We start from the raw sequence: 18,533 nt of genomic DNA, 5'->3' as shown, positions 1-18,533 counted from the left end.
TGATGTAAAGAATAAGGCTACTTACCAACCATTGCACTAACTTCCCCAGCCATTAGTGTTTCTACTGTCTCGTTGTATAGGTTCACATCAATGATACCTTTTCGAATGGTCTCTCCCACTTTGGCTCCCAGTAACACTGAGCCGGTTGTTTCAAATATTGAAGCCAAAATGCACGCCTGCCTCAAGGTCACCACGCCAGAGCCCACAGCAGTACCAAATGAATTGGCAACATCGTTTGCACCAACAGAAAACGCCAAGATAAAAGCTATGATAAAACCCAAAATGACCATCCACAAATACTCATCCATGGCCATTTTGGAAAGTGGGCTCCGGGTACTTTTCTTTTGCAGAAATATTTTAAATAAACAAAGCTTGAGGTTATAAACGTCGTAAGGCCGAGAGTTCTTGTAAACAGTGAGTTTGCTCTGGAAAGTGCTGGACAATGTTAGAGCCTGAACAAACTGCTAACTGCTGGTTTTCAAACTACTGTCAGTACAGTTCATTTGGTTGTGTTCAGTCAGCGGTAAAACACATTCCATATTTTTCCTCCCAATCTGGGAAAGCTGTGATGTCTCCTCCTGTAACAGAAAAGAAAACAAAAGAAATCAATTACCCTAAGCAACCTGTAACGGTTTGTTCTTTTCAGAAATAAGTGTTTTAAGCCTACTAATGGGATCTAACTTCGGCATGTGACAGATCTAACCATAAAGCAACTCAAGGAAGATTATAATGGGTTAACGGCGCCCCCCCCCACCAAAAAAAGCTGGTCTCTAGAATATCAGAGGTTGAAGTATGCTTTATAATTACAGTCTGACAATAAGCCTTAATAGGATATGACTTTTTGCAATCTGAAAAATACATTTGGTCATTATTTTCAGAAAGAAAATTGCTTTAAATGGGAAAAAGGTAAAGAAATGAGAAATTTAGTTACAGAGTTTTTCAGATATGTGGAATGTGCCTAATTTCTTACACCGATGATGACCAAATATGATTCTGTGACGCCACAGGGTATGGCTAATGACCTGCCTGCACATTTACACACAAAGAATGAGCACTTTACCAGCATACCATGCATGTGTCTGAAAGGAAGCTTATAGGTTCTAGTATAAAATGACTCATCCAGAGGGTGTCAAAGGTGGAAACTGAAGTCCTCAGGAGGAAGAGAGAAAGCTGCAGAATGAAATGATCCTACTGAAACACGATTCAGATGTCACTATTCCATGCCTACCTATACCTCGCTCAGAGGAGAGGCCAGAGGCCTCACCATGGCTTGGAAGGCCCTCCAAGGTCTCCTGAGGGCCCCGCCCCAGCCCACTGTCCTCAGCTCCTATTGCCCCTTCCTTCACAGGCTCCTTTCTAGTCCTTGAAAACACCAAGCACTCTCACCTCTGGGCCTTTGCACCTGCTGATTCCTATGCCAGAAAAAATCTCCCTGACAGCTGTGTACCTACTCATGCTATTTAAGTCTCTGCTCAAATGTCACCATCAGAGAGGCCTTCCCTGACCTCGTGAAAGACCAGCTCCTCCCCCATGCCATTATCCATCCCTCTCACCCTGCTTTTTGTCTGTTCTACTTATCACTGCATTCATTCATTCATTTATTCATTCATTCTTATCTGTCTCCTTTCAGGAGGGCGCAGGGACTTTATTGGATTCACTGCTGTATCTCCAGGTCATAGAATAGTGCCTGGCATGTGGGAAGCCCTAATCAATTTGTTGAATACATGAAAAAAGAGGCTATTAAACATGGAGAAAAGTCTTCCAAGATAAAGAGGCGATGTCACAAAATTAATATATCCATGAAGTAAAAATGTCACTAAAAGCTTTGGAACTGTGGTATTCTATTATTATATAGTCAAGGTACCAAATCTGTATTTTTTTGAATGGTATTAGGTGTGCAGAATGGTACTTATTAGCACAGTGTGGTTCTTCATAGATGCTTATTGACCTGAACTGGATAAATTAGGCTCATATGTCATGTCATAGACAGTATAATCATCAATTAACATTAAGATTACTTAGGGGGAAAAAACAGGACACTAAATTTTATGTATATTGTGATCATGGTGATGTTCAAATCCATATAAGAAGACGGGCAGGTAACATACTAAAACCAGAACAGTGGCTAAGTGTGAGTGGTAGCGTAATAGATGATTTTTCCTTTCCACCCAAAACTGCAAACTGGATCACATGCTTTTCAAATTAAAATAGTATATAATAAATCATATTTGGTCATAGAGTCATCTATGTATGCAATGTTATAGGCATATAATGAAATAGAAAATATATACTGATAGAGTTTATCATTTGCTAAGATTTGAAGCCTATGCAATTCTAGAGATTTAGATCCCATGTGAGACAAATGAAAAGACCATTATAAAGGCAAAGGACAATATCCTATTAAAAGAGTATTTTATTAATATCATGGACACATTAAATCTAGATGTGAAAATACAAAATAGGAATATTTTGGACCAGTATGATCTAATCTTAAATTCTTGATGAAATCTTGTTTGTCAGGTTAGCTTGCCAACAGGGCAAACAAGAACAATATTCAACAAGTACTTATTGAGAACCTCCCTTGTGCCAGTCACTAGGACTATGACAATGAATGAAAATGGATGTGGGGCTCACTGACCTGTGAGGGCGGCAGACGCTAACCACATAAACACACAAATGTATGACTGGCTGGGGCCAGTGCTATGGAGGCAGGAGGCCCGCGGCCCACTGCGTTGTGACAGCGCAGTTCTGGGCCAGGACCCAGTCTAAGAGGACAGGGAAGGCAACCTAAGGATGAGGCAGCGAACTCTGGGCTGGGGGAGGCATTCCAGGCATGGCCCGGGTGGGAAGGAGCAGCAGGGGGTGGGGGCGGGACAGGCAGGCCGGTGTAAGGCAGTGTCCAGCAAGCTGAAGACTGTGGGGTGCCGCTGAACGCTTGTAACCAGAGGGAGGCCAACGTGATCAGACTTTCATTTCGAGAAGGCCACACTGGCCGCCATGTGCAGAAGGGGCTGGACAGAAGAGGGAATCTGCTGAGACTGATTTGGGGCTACTGCATGGTTCAGGCAGGCCTCTGTAGAGGCCCCCGGCCTGGTGTGGCCATGGCACTGACCAAAGAGAAAGGACACTTAAGGAGGTTTCAGGGGCTCAAGTGGTGGTGGCCTGCACACAAGGACTGAGAGAGACAGATGGCTGCTGACTCGTGGGACTGGGCTGAGAAACAGCCGAGGAGGGTTTTTATGTTTTCTCCTTTGCACTGTTTCTAGTTTTGTTTTTATATGTTAAAGCAAGGTTCGCCCACAAGTTCACTCCGGGACAGGATGCACACAGAGGTCAAGTCCAGGAGCACCAAAGCAGGTATGTCCTCAGCCCAGGGTGGCTTGGGGAGGCTTTTAATTGTCTTTATGATACCTTAGGCACCATTTCAGACCAGGGTTCCCCTATCCTACTCAGATAATCTTAGGTAACTTATTTCTACAACCATGTCTGTGTTCTTTAATGCAGCTTTTCTCCTTCACATTATATCCAATAAGCATCTGGATGAGGAGAAAGGCTTTTTTGAGACCAAATGACTTCTATTTTGTATTCTATTTATAAGACCTGTTTTTTTTATGGCAAGGACCAACACCCTGATTTTCTCCCTCTCCCATTAATCTTTATCAAAATAAAGCACTTCAACAACAGCATGATCTGCTGCCGAAACAGAGCTCGGCTCCCCCGGCAGGGGGGCCAGGGAGCACCAAGCACAAGGCCAAGATGGGAATCTGTCAGGAGTATGGAAGCACAAATCCAGAGCGGCTGAGCTTTGGCCAGTGTGTCACCGGACAGTGCGGGCTGTTTGAAAGCAGGATTCCGGAGGTGGGCAATCAAGTCAGCGGAGAAAGGTTGGCTTATTCAACAAGTGATGTTGGGCCAACTTGCTAACTATCTGGAAGGAAGAAAAAAGTTAGATCCCTACCTCCATCCAAAATAAACTGAAAATTTAAATGTAAAAACTGAAACCTAAAGAAAAGAAGAAAACACAGAGGCAAATATTTACTTAATATTGCAATGGGGGAGCCTGGACCTGATACTGAAGAATCGACTCATTTGAGTTCATAGAAATCATGTCGCTGGGAGACAGAGAGGCCTGATGTGTGGAGGCGTCGCATGGAAATGCCTCCTCTCCTCCTCAGCAGTGATTCTCAATGAGGGTGCAACAGTATTTAGATCTTCCAGCTAATGCCTTGGTTCTTCTCTCTCTCCTGCAAGGGCTTTTCTGAAAAGGGTCAGAACAAGCCTCCCTCTCTCTCTCTCCTTCACCCAGTATGAAAGCCCTTAGATGGCTTCGACGCACAGGACTGAACGTTCCAAGATATTCTTCAATTTTCAAGTGCCACCAACCTCTCACGCTTGAGGAACAGAGACCTTAGAATGTTTTGAATCATTGGAAGAGGTCCTGAGGGGTTTTGTAAGTTTTACCACCCAAACTTGTAACGTTAACAAGATCCTCACTCTCTTTTCTCAGTGCCCTCAATTCTTCTGAGCAAGCTCCTCAACTCTGAGTCCTGCCCACCATCCCTTCTCTGCCTTGATCTCTGAACCAGTCCTGCTTCCTTCACCAGGCCCAGTGAGAGCAGTAGCGGGACTCCAGAGTCAGGATTTAGAACTTCCTCTGTGAGCATCTGCTTCAGCTCTACCTCATACCCTCTTATCTACACTAGAAAGCTGAATGTTGAAGAAAAAGTGAAAACAAACATTCTCAGAATATTTCTAGATGAATTTGTACACAGTTTAAAAGCAGGAATGTGGCTGAGCTGTAGCACTTAATAGACATTAATACAAAAAAAAAACCTTGGGTGGGAGGTTCCCTGTTTTGAAACGTTGCTAAAGGTGATGACCCTTGGCCTTCCCAAGCAAACATGCCGAGAGATGCCTGTTGCAGCCCTCCATCCGCCTTCCTCTCTCTCTCAGCCTTGGAGTCCCACCAGCTCCTCAGCTGGCACAACCCGTCCCAGACAATCAGGTCTGTAGTGGACTGTGGCTTAGTTAGGACTCCTTCCCAGGGACCTTGCGGTTTTAAAGGCCTGGCCCATAGCCTCCCTTCCTCATGTTTGCTTCTGGCCTATGCCAAGCTTTTCCCTGAGATTTCATGGACTGCACCCAGGCCAAGCTCTCCCTCCAACAGGTGAAGAGAAGGAGCCAGATCCCCCCATGCAGAGGACCCCGGTGCTTTGAAGTAATTTTCCAACACCTCACCTAAAACCCAAAGTGCCTCACACCTACCCTCTAAAAATGTAAAACCTATTTTCCTAGAAGCTAGGGTTGAATCTTGAATTCTGACACTTTGGTAGAAATTTGAACACAGATAATCTCTTCAATGGTATGATGTAAAATCTAACGACTCACTGCTACCTGTGAGTAAACCTGACTACTCTGCCATAAAAAATATTAGCCTTTCCTGATAATATGGAAAGATAAAATGGAAGATTCATTTTTGAAATCTTACTTACAGAACATTACAGCAGAAGCATTTTTTTCAACACTCGGGATGTAGATCTTATCATAAGGAGTTTCTATCAACACCAACATTCTTGAATAGCTCATGAAAACATCTACTTTTCACTCTTAAATTTCAAAAACTAATTTAAAAAGTAATAGTATATTTATGATAAAACATATTGAGTTTCATATTTTCATAATAATGATAAAAAATGGAAACATGACAAGAATGGCTCTGAAACTTGCTTTAAGTACCTTTAAATGGCATATTTTACAAAGATGCAAAGCAGTCTATGGGAGCACAGGAGCCTGGAGAAAGGCAGATGATATTGTGACTGAAGCAGAAGCAAGAAAGCAAGCAAGAGAGGGATAGAGAAGAGGGGAAGGGAAAAGAAAGAGGGAGGGAGAAAGGGGAAAAATGTCCAAAGGGAAGGCAAGACAACCAAGCCAAATGTTAGACCCAGCTTGGAACATGGGGACACAGAAGCAAGAAGAAGCAAGTTTACTCAACAGGGATAAAGCCTGATAATCTTTATTAAAGACATTCAAAGTGAACAAGCTGCAGATTTAAAACCCAACATAAACTGGAAATAAATGGCAAGGACAGTTTACTAACACACTGTGGCCATTCTCAGCACTGCATGTTCTTCACCTTCTCCTTTCCTCTCTGTTGTTAAAAAAGGAACACTGTTTCTCCTGCATGAAGAAAGGAAAAGAGCACAGGACCTGCAGTCAGAGGTTCTGGGTCCATTCCTGTTCATCTAGCTGGCTACACAACTGGGGCAAAGTCATTTAAAGGACTCATCTGGAAAATGGGAATAATGATACAAAATGTGGTGGCTAGGTAAAGGTCCTAGCTCAGAGCCAGGGATCAATACATGGTGACTATTACCATTATTAGCAGATAAAGCCCTGGGGTCATGGTTAGGAAACCTGAGGCCTAATCCTGGCTTTGTTAATAACTAGCAGTGTGACCTTGGGTAAGTCACATCCACTTTCTGATCCAGTTTCATCATCTGTAAAATGGGGACAGTAATAACATATGTCCTTGACAGAATTATTGTTAGGATCAAACCTAACGTATGCATAAGTGTTTTGTAGTTGTGGTTAGCCTCAAGCAACCTGAAGTTATCAGTATCACTATAGACACAGGAAGAACAACTTGAAGCTCCAAAGTCCTTCTAGAAGGATCTTTCTCACTCTTATGCCCACCGCCCCCCCCCAGTAGTCATGTGGATATACCCAGCCCACTTCCCTCTAGTCCTGCTCTTCTTCCTCAACGTACAAATTCTGGCCTTGTCTTTGATTAAAGACTGATATACACTGTAAGGCACAGGAACAGTTTTGAGGGGGTGGAGGGGGGTGAAGAGGTAGATGAAGATACCTCTAAAGGTGCTAAGAAAAAAATACCATGCAAAATGGTAAAGCCATTTTGGACAACAGGATGGCAGTTTCTTATAAAGCATATGCTTATCACATAAGTCAGCAGTTCCATTCTGAGGCACAGTCACCCAAGAGATATGAAAACCTATGTCTACACAGGGAACTCTGTATTCTTTATCTGGAGTACGGTGGTGGCTACACTATGAGCATGTGTGTCAAAACTCACGAAACTGTACACTTGTAATGGGCGAACTTTATTGTACATAAATTATACCTCAATAAAACGGACTATAAATAACACTGGCATATATAAATACGTGAGGTGATGGATGTATTCATTAACTAGATGGGAGGAAACCTTTTGCAATGTATATGTGTATAAAATCATCATGGTGTACACTTCAAATATCTTACAATTTTGTCAATTATACCTCAGTAAAGCTGAGGTAAAAAACCAATACAATACTGGTCATAAAAGGTAATATTCACTTCTGCTATTTTTCCCTTCCTTTATTGCTAGCATTGCCTTCCCCCACCCCCATCCCCAACCCCCTTAGGGTAAGTTATAAAAGTTAAATAGTTAAAAGGAAAAGAGAAGAGAAGAGAAAAGAGTAGCTTCCTTATTCAATGAAAGAAGGAACATTCCACTCAGACTCCATAAAAGCAGCCAGTTTGACCAATTGAGCAAGGGCTCAGGGACAAGGTGTCACACCTTGTTTAAAACAATGGCATCAAGAAGCAAAGAGCAAACACAGATCAATGAGAGGATGTGGCTGACTTAGAATTGCAAATTCAAAGTTCCACAGAAAGGGACTCAGACACAACTCTTTCGAGGCCAGAGATCAAAGAGGAAGGCTTGCTGTGGGGACCGACTAGTGACCTCTCTTCCAACCAGGCACGTACTGTTTCCACAGAGAAAGAAAAGCAGGGCGTTCCTGTGGAGACAAGTCTTCAACCTCGCTTCTCAAGGATCTAAAAGGTGGAAACCCATTCATTAGCATTCAGGTTTAGGGCAAATATAAATACTTCAGCTGAAAATCACTCCTACGGAGGCCCACAGATTAAAGACAGTTTAAATCTGGACTTGTGGACACTTCATACACCAAAAGCTTCAAGGAGGTCAATTAAAATAAGAGCATAAGCAAACTATAAATAAAAGAGTCACCTACTCCAATACTGACTCTAAAATCAGTTCGGAAATGTTCTCTCTCATAAGCACAGCTGGAAGTTATTTAAACAGTTCTAAGTAGGAGCACTTATTTTTCATATGGGAAATGGTGCCTGTAAACGTGCCAGGCTGGGTCAGATGCATGGCAGTCCCAGGGCTCTGTCTTGAACAAGGGAGGGTATGGGTGGCTTTCTGACATTAACCTCACACGTCCAAGAAAATAAGCAAATAATTTTAAATGGGAACAAAGACTGATGTACAAAGATGTTATTTATTACGATCATTAAAAAAAGGAAACCATGTAACTATACCCCAGACAGGAGGAAAGGCTAAGGAAACACTGATGACTTCTAAAGAAGAAATATTATATAGTAACTAAAATGATGTAACTTGAGGGTCGCCTGGGTGGTTCAGTGGGTTAAGCATCTGCCTTCGGCTCAGGTCATGATCCCAGGGTCCTGGGATTGAGCCCCGTGTGGGGCTCCCTGCTCAGTGGGGAGTCTGCTTCTCCCTCTGCCCCTCCCCCTGCTCGTGCTATCTCTCTCGCACTCTCTCTCTCTCAAATAAATAAAAAATAAAATAAAATAAAATGATGTAACTTGAGTTTTTCACGGCATTGGAACATAGTCTGCTAAGGGAAAAATCAGCATACAAATGGTGTGTGCCAAATGATCTCGACTGTGTTTGAGAATGCACCAGCAATGAGACTAAAGAAATATGCCCAAGGTTCAGAGTGGCTCCCTCTAGGTGCTCTTGACATTTTTCTATATTACCCAAAACTTCCTACCATGAGCAATTACTACTTTTAGCATCGGATAAACCCTTCAAAACACTACCGAGGAATGTACACTTTTTTGAGAAGTTAGGAATGTCTACCAAAATATGTTTCATTTTCACAATAAACAAAATGAATTTATCATGAGTCTGTTTTCAGCCCAGGCCTCCCCGACAATTCTTCCTTCAAGCTTACGACCTACAACTTAAGAGGTAAATACATCTTCTATACTTTTTGTTGATCTTATCTTTGTTTTTCACTTTCAAGAACATCCCATTGTTCTGGCATCTGAGCATAGGATGGAAAGGTCGCTGCACAGTTCAGAGCCTTCTATCATATTCCCATCTACAGGATTCTAAAGCGCATCCTCAGTCACACCTGGTCCTCCTTTAGAATTCTCCCTTCATCTTTTCTGTGCTTCTCTTGAGGACTGGCCATCAGAACCGAACTGTACCCAGAGAGTAAGAAAATGTCCTGCTGGTGCCAAGTACTCTGCAAGCCTGACTGAAACAGTTTTGAGGTTAATGCTTTCAAGAAACAACCTATAATTAGTCTCTTATTCCTTATTTTGGTTCACAGAATTAGAGAATCAGAGAACATTAGAGTTTGAAAAGACTTGAGAAGCATCTGGTCCAATTTTGGTCATCCTGAAGATGTGACTGCCATAACTGAAAGTAGAGGCAAGATGATTATTCCCTAGAGGTGCTATCCACTGACTGCACGGCGGGGGGTCGGGGGGGACTCAAAGGAGAGCAATGTAAGTGGTGCCCCTGGTCGGCCTTCACCAGGCCTTCGTAATGATACTAGCTCCTACTTGGGGAGTGGGAGGCAGGGACAACAGGGAAGGAGAAAACGGTGAAAAAGAGAATGGGTTACAAAGAATGCCGCAGAGCCACGATCCTTGGAGATTTTCAAGGTCCCATCCAGCTCTCTTATTCTGTATCAACCAGAGACCACAGGACTAAGAAGAGGCAGTACAGCCTGCAACTGTGGACCACAGGACTGTGCTGTGGGGAGAGGAGTGGAAATTCTTGACCCTTTCTAAAACAATGCAGTCAGTGGCCTTCATGAATTTATGGAACGTTGCACAAACTCATTTTGGTCCTCTACGTAAAGTTTCTACTGCAGACCCTGCGGGCTTAGCCCCTCTGGACCCTGTTTCTTTTCCGGGCCTCATTCCTGCTGTATTAACTCTCCCTCCTGCATTTTTGTCATTCTGACATTTAAGTTTCTCTTTGGCTCATAAAGCATGTGTGTTATTTAGATGTCTTCCAGTAGCCTTTTGCTCTCTGGGAAGGCACTGTATGAATCCATTAAGTAAATAGGTTTTTAAAAGGATAAAGAAAGAAACAGCAAAAATAATAAAAAGGAGATAAAGTTAAAAGAATCACAACAATCTGACCTGAAGAAGAGAAGATGGAGAAGGCCCTACAGTACCTAAGTGAAAAATAGTTTTTAAAAACTGAAAGACTGCCTCAGGACATGGAAGTGCCATTTCCTTAGAGATGTTCAAATGGAATCTAATGACTGAGCAATTATTTTCAGAAACTTTAGTTTGTTGTTTCTATTTTGTTGTTGTTTTTTTTTTTTTAAAGATTTTATTTATTTATTTGGGGGGGGAAGGGGCAGAGGGAGAGGGACAAGCAAACTCACACTGAACACAGAGCCTGACCATGGGCTCAATCTCACAACCCTGAGATCACGACCTGAGCTAAAATCAAGAGTCAGACACTTACCCGACTGAGCCACCCGGGCGCCCCTAAAGATTTTATTTTTAAGTACTCTCTACACCCAACGTGGGGCTCGAACCTACAACCCCAATATCAAGAGTCACATGCTCTACCAACCGAGTCAGCCAGGTGCCCCTGCTCCTTCTATTTCGATTTTATAATTTGATGATTTCATGAAAAAGTTAGTATAAGGAAATACATATCGGCCATTCTTGATCAAATTTGGAGATATGGCAAACAGTCTTTCATTGTAATAAGACTGCACTTGGAGAGGAAGAAAAAATTTCTAACTGAACGGCTTACTGCACACAGTGCACTCCCATTAGAAATGTGGAATTAACCTGCATAGAGATTTTTCTTTTTCAGGATTAGGACCACCTTGCTGGAGTGCTGTAGGTACAATACTGCTTGGAAGCATGGATCAAGGATAGCTGGCCTTTATATATGTATTCCCATTCGAGCAGAGAAATGGCTTCTAAACATTCCCCTCAGATAGTCTAATTTTTTTTCTTCAGTCATAACCAAAAATAGATTCATTTTCATGAGCAAATCACTTAGCATCATTTCTATCACATGGCAAACCTGGGAGCACTTGTTCCGATTCTGTGCCCTGAGTGTTGGACTGTTTGGCTAAGCTCCAAGAGCTATATTAGGAAAATACTTTCTCTTCAGCCACAGTTTAAAATGGAACTATGTATGTAAATAGATATCTTGGTTCTTACAGGTTTATTTGCTAATTTTGTTCTGATTACAGTAGAAGCTCAACAGAAATATGAATGATACTTATAAAAGATTGATTCCTGATACTACTACATATTCTTTCTACTAACAGAACGTTAATATAAATAGGAGAGTTGATAGGTGGAGATTATTATCTTAACTATTTTCCATGCTCAACTTACAGCCCCATAGTTCTTGTTCTCATTCCAAAGGTTCTTAAGCAATAGTTCTTTGGCAGCAAAAAAAATCAAGAGGGAGCAAATGATTAAGTTGATTCAGTGAGACTTTTCCTACATTTGCAATGTAGGAAAGTTGGTTCAAGTGCTTCATCAGAAGTCAGCAAACTTGATTCAATTCCACCCAAATTAGTGGTATAAACAGTCTAAACAAGGCAGTAAGTCCAAAAAATTGTTCATCGGGTCAGGAAGTCAGGTGAAAATCTAGCACTTCGTATCTCTCACTGAGACAACTGAAATTGAAATGTTTTTACTAACTTAAGAAACCATAAGCATTTGCTTGATATCACCTTCAAAGAATGATGAAAATAGCAGTTTAAAAATATTAGAGAGATAAATTTTTTAAGATTTCTTTGAATATTATTTCTTGATTATGAGAGTGCTCCTGGTACTTAATTCCTTATGAATGATTGAGATAAGTTGTGGTAAAATAAACATAAAATAAACATAAAATTTACCATTTAACTACTTTTAGGTGTACAGTAGCATTAAGTACATTTGCATTGTTACACAAACATCACAACTATCCATCAGCAAAACTCTTTTCACCTTAGAAAACTGAAACTCTGTACCCATTGAAGAGTAATTTCCATTCCCCTTCACCCCAATCCCTGGCAACCACCATTCTGTCTCTATGAGTTTGACTACTTTAAATACATCCATGTGAGTGAGATCAGTGTGTTTTTGTGACTGCCTTATTTCACTTGGCATAATGTCTTCAAAGTTCATCCATGCTGTAGCATGTGTCAAAATTTCCTTCCTTTTACAGGTTGAAAAATATTGCATTGTATGGCTTATACCACATTTTGTTTACGCATCCAGCGATAGACATTTGGGCTGCTTCTACTTTTTGGCTACTGTGAATAAGGCTATTAAAATGGGTATACAGGGGCGCCTGGGTGGCTCAGTCAGTTAAGCATCCAACTCTTGATTTAGGCTCAGGTCATGATCTCAGGGTTGTGAGACTGAGACCCATGTGGAGCTCTGTGCTGGGTGTGGAGCTGCTTAAAATTCTCTCTCATCCTCTTCCGCTGCCCCTCCTCCTCTTTCTCTCCCTCTCTAAAAATAAATAAATAAATAGACAAATTAAATTAAATTAAATGGGTATACAAATATATTTCCAAGTTTCTGCTGCTTTCAGTTCTTTTGGGTGTATGTGCAGAAGTGGAATTGCTGGGTCATGTGGTAATTTTGTTTTTAATTTTTTGAGAAACTACTATACTGTTTCGCACAGCAGCCACACCATTTTATAGTCCCACAAAGGTGATAGCTCATAGTGGTTCTAATTTGCATTTCCATAATGATTAGTGATGTTGAGGAGAATCTTCTCATGGGCTTGTTGGCTGTCCGTATGTCTTCTCTGGAGAAATGTCTGTTCAAGTCCTCTGCCCATTTTTAAATTGAATTGCTCTTGGCTGTTGAGTTGTAGGAAAGAGTTCTTATACATTCTGATACTAAGCCCTTATTAGATGAATGATTTATAAATATGTTCTCCCATTCCAAAGGTTGCCTTTTCATTCTGTGACTGTGTCCTTTGTTGTGCAGAAGCTTTTAATGTTGCTGTACTCCATTTTATCTATGTTCACTTCTATTGTTTGTGTTTTTGGTATCATATCTGCATTTGGTTCGTTATCATTTCTATCTCTAACTGATAGTCTCTATCTGATGATTCACTGCCACCGTACCTTTCTTTAATTCTTTAAGAATGGTTTCTTTTAATCTTTGAACATATTTATAATAGCTGCTTTAAGTCTTTGTCTGCTTTGTTCAATAGATGGGCCACCTCAAAAGCAGTCTTTATTGTTTATTTCTCCTATGTATCTGTCACAGTCTCCAATTTCTTTACTTTCTCATAATTTTTTGTTGAAAATTGGACATTTTAAATAACGTATTGTAGCAACTCTGGTTACTGATATTTCCAGCCCCCAGAGGTTTTGCTGTTGATATTTGTTTATTTGGCTGATCTAATTCTGTGAAGTCTACTTTCCACACAGTATACAGCTGTTGATGTCCCTGCTCATATTTTTTCCTCCTTGTTTTCACATTTTAGTCTGGCTTCCTAAGAATCACCCATAAGCCACTTAACTGGTCAAAGACTGTGCATAAGCCCCCTTAAGTAGTTAGATTTTCACCCTTTACCATGGTTGCATATGGAACTTAGAGATTACTTTCATAGTTTAGGAAGTAAAGGAAGGAGGGAAGGTCTGAATGCAAAGGGGCAGCACAAAGGTAACCTCTGGGGAGTTCTAATTATTATTTATCCTGTATGTGCTGGTGGTCACAAAACCCTGAGTGTATGTAAAAACTCACAGAACTACAGTGTCACCAGAAAAAGTAAATTTTACTATATATAATTTTTGTTGAAGTGGTCATGATTTGCCTTTAAAAAAAGATACTTCTAAACCTGTATTGCTCTCACATAGTTGGATCCAATTAGGACATTTGAGTTCTTAGAAGTTCACTACTTAATATTTAATGAGGAGATAGAAAACAAAATCTTTCTCATTATACTACTGCCAATTGAGGGTCATTTCCTCTCAGAATGCAATAAAATAAAAATTCAACTTTAAAAAATGTGTCATTATAATACTTAATAGTTCTTATGACAATGTCAAGTTTCTATCCCTGATCAGAAGTTTCTTCTGGATTAAGCTTTAAGTCATTTTTCTTCAAATAAAAATTCGGGATTATTTAATTGTTACTGACAAGTCTCGCAGAGCCTGAAGACACTGTGATTTAAAGATCAAGGAAAAACCAAAAAAATGTAAACAAAAGGAGAGATGGCAAAAATCAGGTCTGACAGAAAGAGGTGCTTGGCTGGACACTCTACCCTCTAGGTTCCTAGGGATACTGAACTCTGCATAGTAGGCTGAGGCAGAAAGTGACAGAATATCCCAGCAATTCTCTCTTCCTGCTCTAGCTGCCAATTTAACTTCAAGTCTTAAGCAATCACTTCTTTTTAAAACCTTTATAATATTAGATAAGCTCATCTGTAACTCCCAACCACCTCACTATGCTGAGTGCACTCATATCCTCCTACTTTGGCTTTAATTTTTAAAGGCAAAAACAAACAAAACAAAGAAATGAATGAACAAATGAACAAATAAAAAGGAAGAAAGTAAACTCACTCTAAATCTTTAAGCTGAGATCCAGTCTCCTCTTGCTCTTCCAAAAGCCACCCTTTCTCTTGACAGCAACCAGAGAGGTTTTCTACCTTTTCTAACTTGGTCTAGAGTCTCAGACTCTCAGAATATAGTCTAGAAATATTTTTATCTGTTCTATCACTTTTAAAAAAGCTGTTCTCTTTCTTCCTTTGGGCCACTCAACCTGCAAGGCATTCTATCGATCAGGCTGTAAGCACCTATTTCATTCCTCCTTGATACGCATGTGGCGTGTCACACATCTGTGCCAGCCGCTGTTGGACATGCCACTGTGGGGATCACAAATCTCATTGGCAGCAGTACTCAATCCACTGCGTGTCTGACTATTGGGGTTAAATCGTTCCCCAACATCTCTTTCTCCCCTCCCCTCCCCAGAAGAAATGAAGATAAACCCATGTGGGATGTGTCTTTACTTTCCTGAAGAGCCAACAGTGCAGAGAGGAATGACTCGATTATTCCTATCTTCTAACTGCAGGAGAGAGAGACACAAGATGATAAAGAAATACAGGAGAGGATGACAAGAGGGGCACTCCTTATAACGATCAAAAATGGTAAGAAGGAAACTTGAAAAACCAGCTTTCTTAGTTCCAAGTATCGCAGGAAATACTCTTCTATGAGTAACAAAGGTCGTGCAACAAAGGCTAGGCCAAAACATGGTAGTACATACATGCTACTAGATTTCTTGTGGTTTCTCAAGGCACCTGGTTTCAGTTTAGGGTATCAGTCCTGTTGACGGTGGATTCAATACAGTCTCAATCTAAATCTCTGTCCCCAAGTAAACCTGGTGACAGATTCTATTCATTTAGGACCAGACTTAGGAAGACACTTCAAAGAGAGACCCTTTAAATAACCATCAAAAGTACTTATTCTCACACGTTAACCACACAAAACGGGCTAAAAGGGAGGGCTACTGTTTTTGCTCACGATTTTCTTAAATCAACTGCCACCAGTACCAAATAGTTACCCCAAATAACCTTCTGATTATGGCCAGAAGAACATCCTAGCAGCATTTGGCAGAAATAATTGAGGGAGCCAGTACTCTCTTAAAAGTGCTATCACTTTTAATAAACACTGGTGAGATACACTTTGATACTGCAAAGAGAAGTGCTTTGGAAATACTAGCTAGGTGACTTGTTCTTTCCATCAACTCTCATCACTGTCACTCAAAATATTCTCTTGAGCTCTACAATATATGGGTCCACCATTCACTACTTTATAGCTAAGATCAAGAATGATGGTCCCTTATAAAATTTAAATGGATAATCCTAACACAAAGCATTATTTTAATGACTTAAAAATATGCTGGATTCCCCAGCTCCCTTCCTTTAAATAATACCACTAAACCTGAGATCCTATTCAATTTGAGGTCATAATAGAGTTCACTGAACATCCACAGCTATAAGTAGTGAAAGCAGACCCTTGGGGAATACCTCTTATGCTACAGAATTCACAGAATTACCCTTTGTCAATAACTGCCACCCATCAGTTTGTGTGGGCCTCTTCCTAAGAACCAAGGTCTCAAGTCTCTGCCTTAAAAATAAGTCAAAATTTTCCCATTACAAAAATAATACACACTCATATAAAAATATGGTAAAAACACAAGAAAGTAAAACAAGGAAAAATGCTCCTAGCTCACCACTGAAAAATAACCATTGTTTTGTGTACATTTTGGTGTACTAGTTTTATCCACCCGAGGACACATTACTTACGTAAGGCACTGGGAGGCCACTGCCAAATTAAATAAAATATAAAAGTCAAAATCAAAATGAATTATAATAGCTGTGTTTTGAAAAGGAAGTTTTTCATTATTACATAATACATGCTCATTGAAAAAAAAAATCTTACATATAGGTAGCCAAAAAGAAGGGGGGAAAACATCATACATCAGCTCACCTCCTTGAGATAACCATTGCTTAATTTGGTGCACAGCATTCTTTTTTCATTTACATATAAGTACCTTCCTTTTAAAAAAGAAAATGAAGCCATTAGGCCATTAAAAAAATGCCTTCCATTTGGAAAATGGTTATACCTATGTATTTGTAACCTGCAAGTTTCACTCATTACAGATGGAACATCATCATTTAAATCACTGCACAGAGTTGCATTATGTGGCAACAACATAAATTATTTAACTAGTACCTTATTAGGTTGTTTCTGGGGATGTTTTATTGAATCATTAGGTCAGTAATTCTTCAGTAGTCTAATAATAAGCAAAGGAGCTTTTCCCCCTCCTTTCTCTTCAAGTTTAATTTTTTTGGACTGAACAACTATAATAAAAAAGGTTTAGCCCAAGCCACTTACCCACTCTCATTTTTTTAATTTTTTTTTTATTTTTAAGATTTTTTATTTATTTATTTGACAGAGAGAGAGACAGCGAGAGAGGGAACACAAGCAGGGGGAGTGGGAGCAGGAGAAGCAGGCTTCCCGTTGAGCAGGGAACCTGATGCGGGACTTGATCCCAGGACCCTGGGATCATGACCTGAGCCGAAGGCAGACGCTTAAGCCAAAGGCAGACGCTTAATGACTGAGCCACCCAGGCGCCCTCCGACCCACTCTCATTTTGAATGAAACATATGTGGACTAGATATAAGCTTGATTTTAAAACCAAAATTATTTTTGCCAGGCTGAAATACCAAAGGGGATGACTTTAATTTTTCTTTGTATAGAAATGAAAATAGCCTGTTGCCTGCTCTCAGTAGGAACCAAACCGACCAAACCTTTGAATTTTCTATTGGATTTATAGTTATTGAGAGTTCGCCGGTTTTAAAGAGAACATTTTATATTCAGATGAATTCAAGGTGTTAAGAATCAGCTTTCTTTGTCCTCTGGATTGGTGAAATATGGCTATCTTATCAGTGCGCAACCAGGATTCACAGGATTTCATACACTCTGTAAATCGACACAGAAGGAGAAATGACAGTGCGTGCAGCTTCACGTCTGGGAGTTCAGTGTTTTCAAACACAGGCCGGTCCGCAGATTGGGCAACATTGCTATATACACTTGCCACCTTTACCCCTCTGTCTCCCATGACAAGGCAAACTGGAGTTTGAGCCAGGATGCCCTCACTTGTATTTTCTCACTTCAAGGAACTTTTAATACTCTGCAAATGTGTAATTAACTATAGCCATAAGAGCCAAGCATTCTACCTAACCCGTTTTTAAGTGCTAAAATAGGAGCGCACAGTATCCTCGCCAAGACAGACCATGTCTTCTTTGGAGACAGCCCTGTGCCACTTGGGTGACACTTTTTAAGCAGCACTGGCAAAACACGTCCTCAGAGAATGCTTTGTTGTGACCCCAAAAAGCTTTTATGGTACAGAATGCTATACAAAGTATAACAAATAGACACACTCTCAGTAGTTTGTGTTTTCAACCCAAGACAATTCCATCAGGCAAAAGCACAAAGAGTAGAGGGACTTGGAGGAGGAGTAACTATTTTGATTGGGAAGAGAAAGAACTGCCTCCTTCCTAACTCGAGCTAATTTATTACACAGGGGAGGGCAGAGCGCCTGTGGCCTTTAACATTTCTACTCCATAACTAACCATTCAATTGCACTAAGTGTCTAGCACATGTACCACTGACTGCTGCAGATCTAAAAACGTCAAGATGAAACAGGTTACTATCCTTCACCACTAGCAGAGACCCTCCAAACTGCTAACATACCCCTACACCCAGGGCATCAGATGGAACGCCCCATGGCAGGGACGAGAAATGGCATTCCCACAGGTGATACAAGAGCTCACTGACAAAGTTCTCCTGCTGCAGAAGGGACAGAGTTGGGAAAATGGGGTACAGTCAAAGTTCCCCGATAGCCACCTATCTTCTGACACAGGCTTCATGAAGAAAGTGACCAATCCAGCCAGCAGTCTGTGACACAAA

General features: G+C 40.8%; 1 protein-coding gene across 15 annotated transcripts in view; it reads right to left on the bottom strand.

Moving 5' to 3' along the window:
* The window catches only part of SLC20A2 (solute carrier family 20 member 2), a 103,648-nt gene that overhangs the window by 47,429 nt on the left and 37,686 nt on the right, over window positions 1-18,533 (bottom strand). For all 15 annotated transcript variants that reach the window (XR_010409673.1, XR_010409674.1, XM_064585474.1 and 12 more), the window contains one exon: window positions 26-578. Coding sequence is in view for 13 of the 15 variants with exons in the window: in XM_064585474.1 (XP_064441544.1) it covers window positions 26-314 (289 nt within the window). In the remaining 2 variants the exon portion in view is untranslated. The remainder of the gene's footprint in view (window positions 1-25; window positions 579-18,533) is intronic.

The sequence above is a fragment of the Mirounga angustirostris genome, unplaced genomic scaffold (assembly GCF_029215605.1).
Source record: "Mirounga angustirostris isolate CCGP_5_RB_7025 unplaced genomic scaffold, mMirAng1.0.hap1 SCAF_2, whole genome shotgun sequence".
NCBI classification, from domain to species: domain Eukaryota; kingdom Metazoa; phylum Chordata; class Mammalia; order Carnivora; family Phocidae; genus Mirounga; species Mirounga angustirostris.
This window is presented reverse-complemented; position numbering and strand designations above follow the sequence as displayed.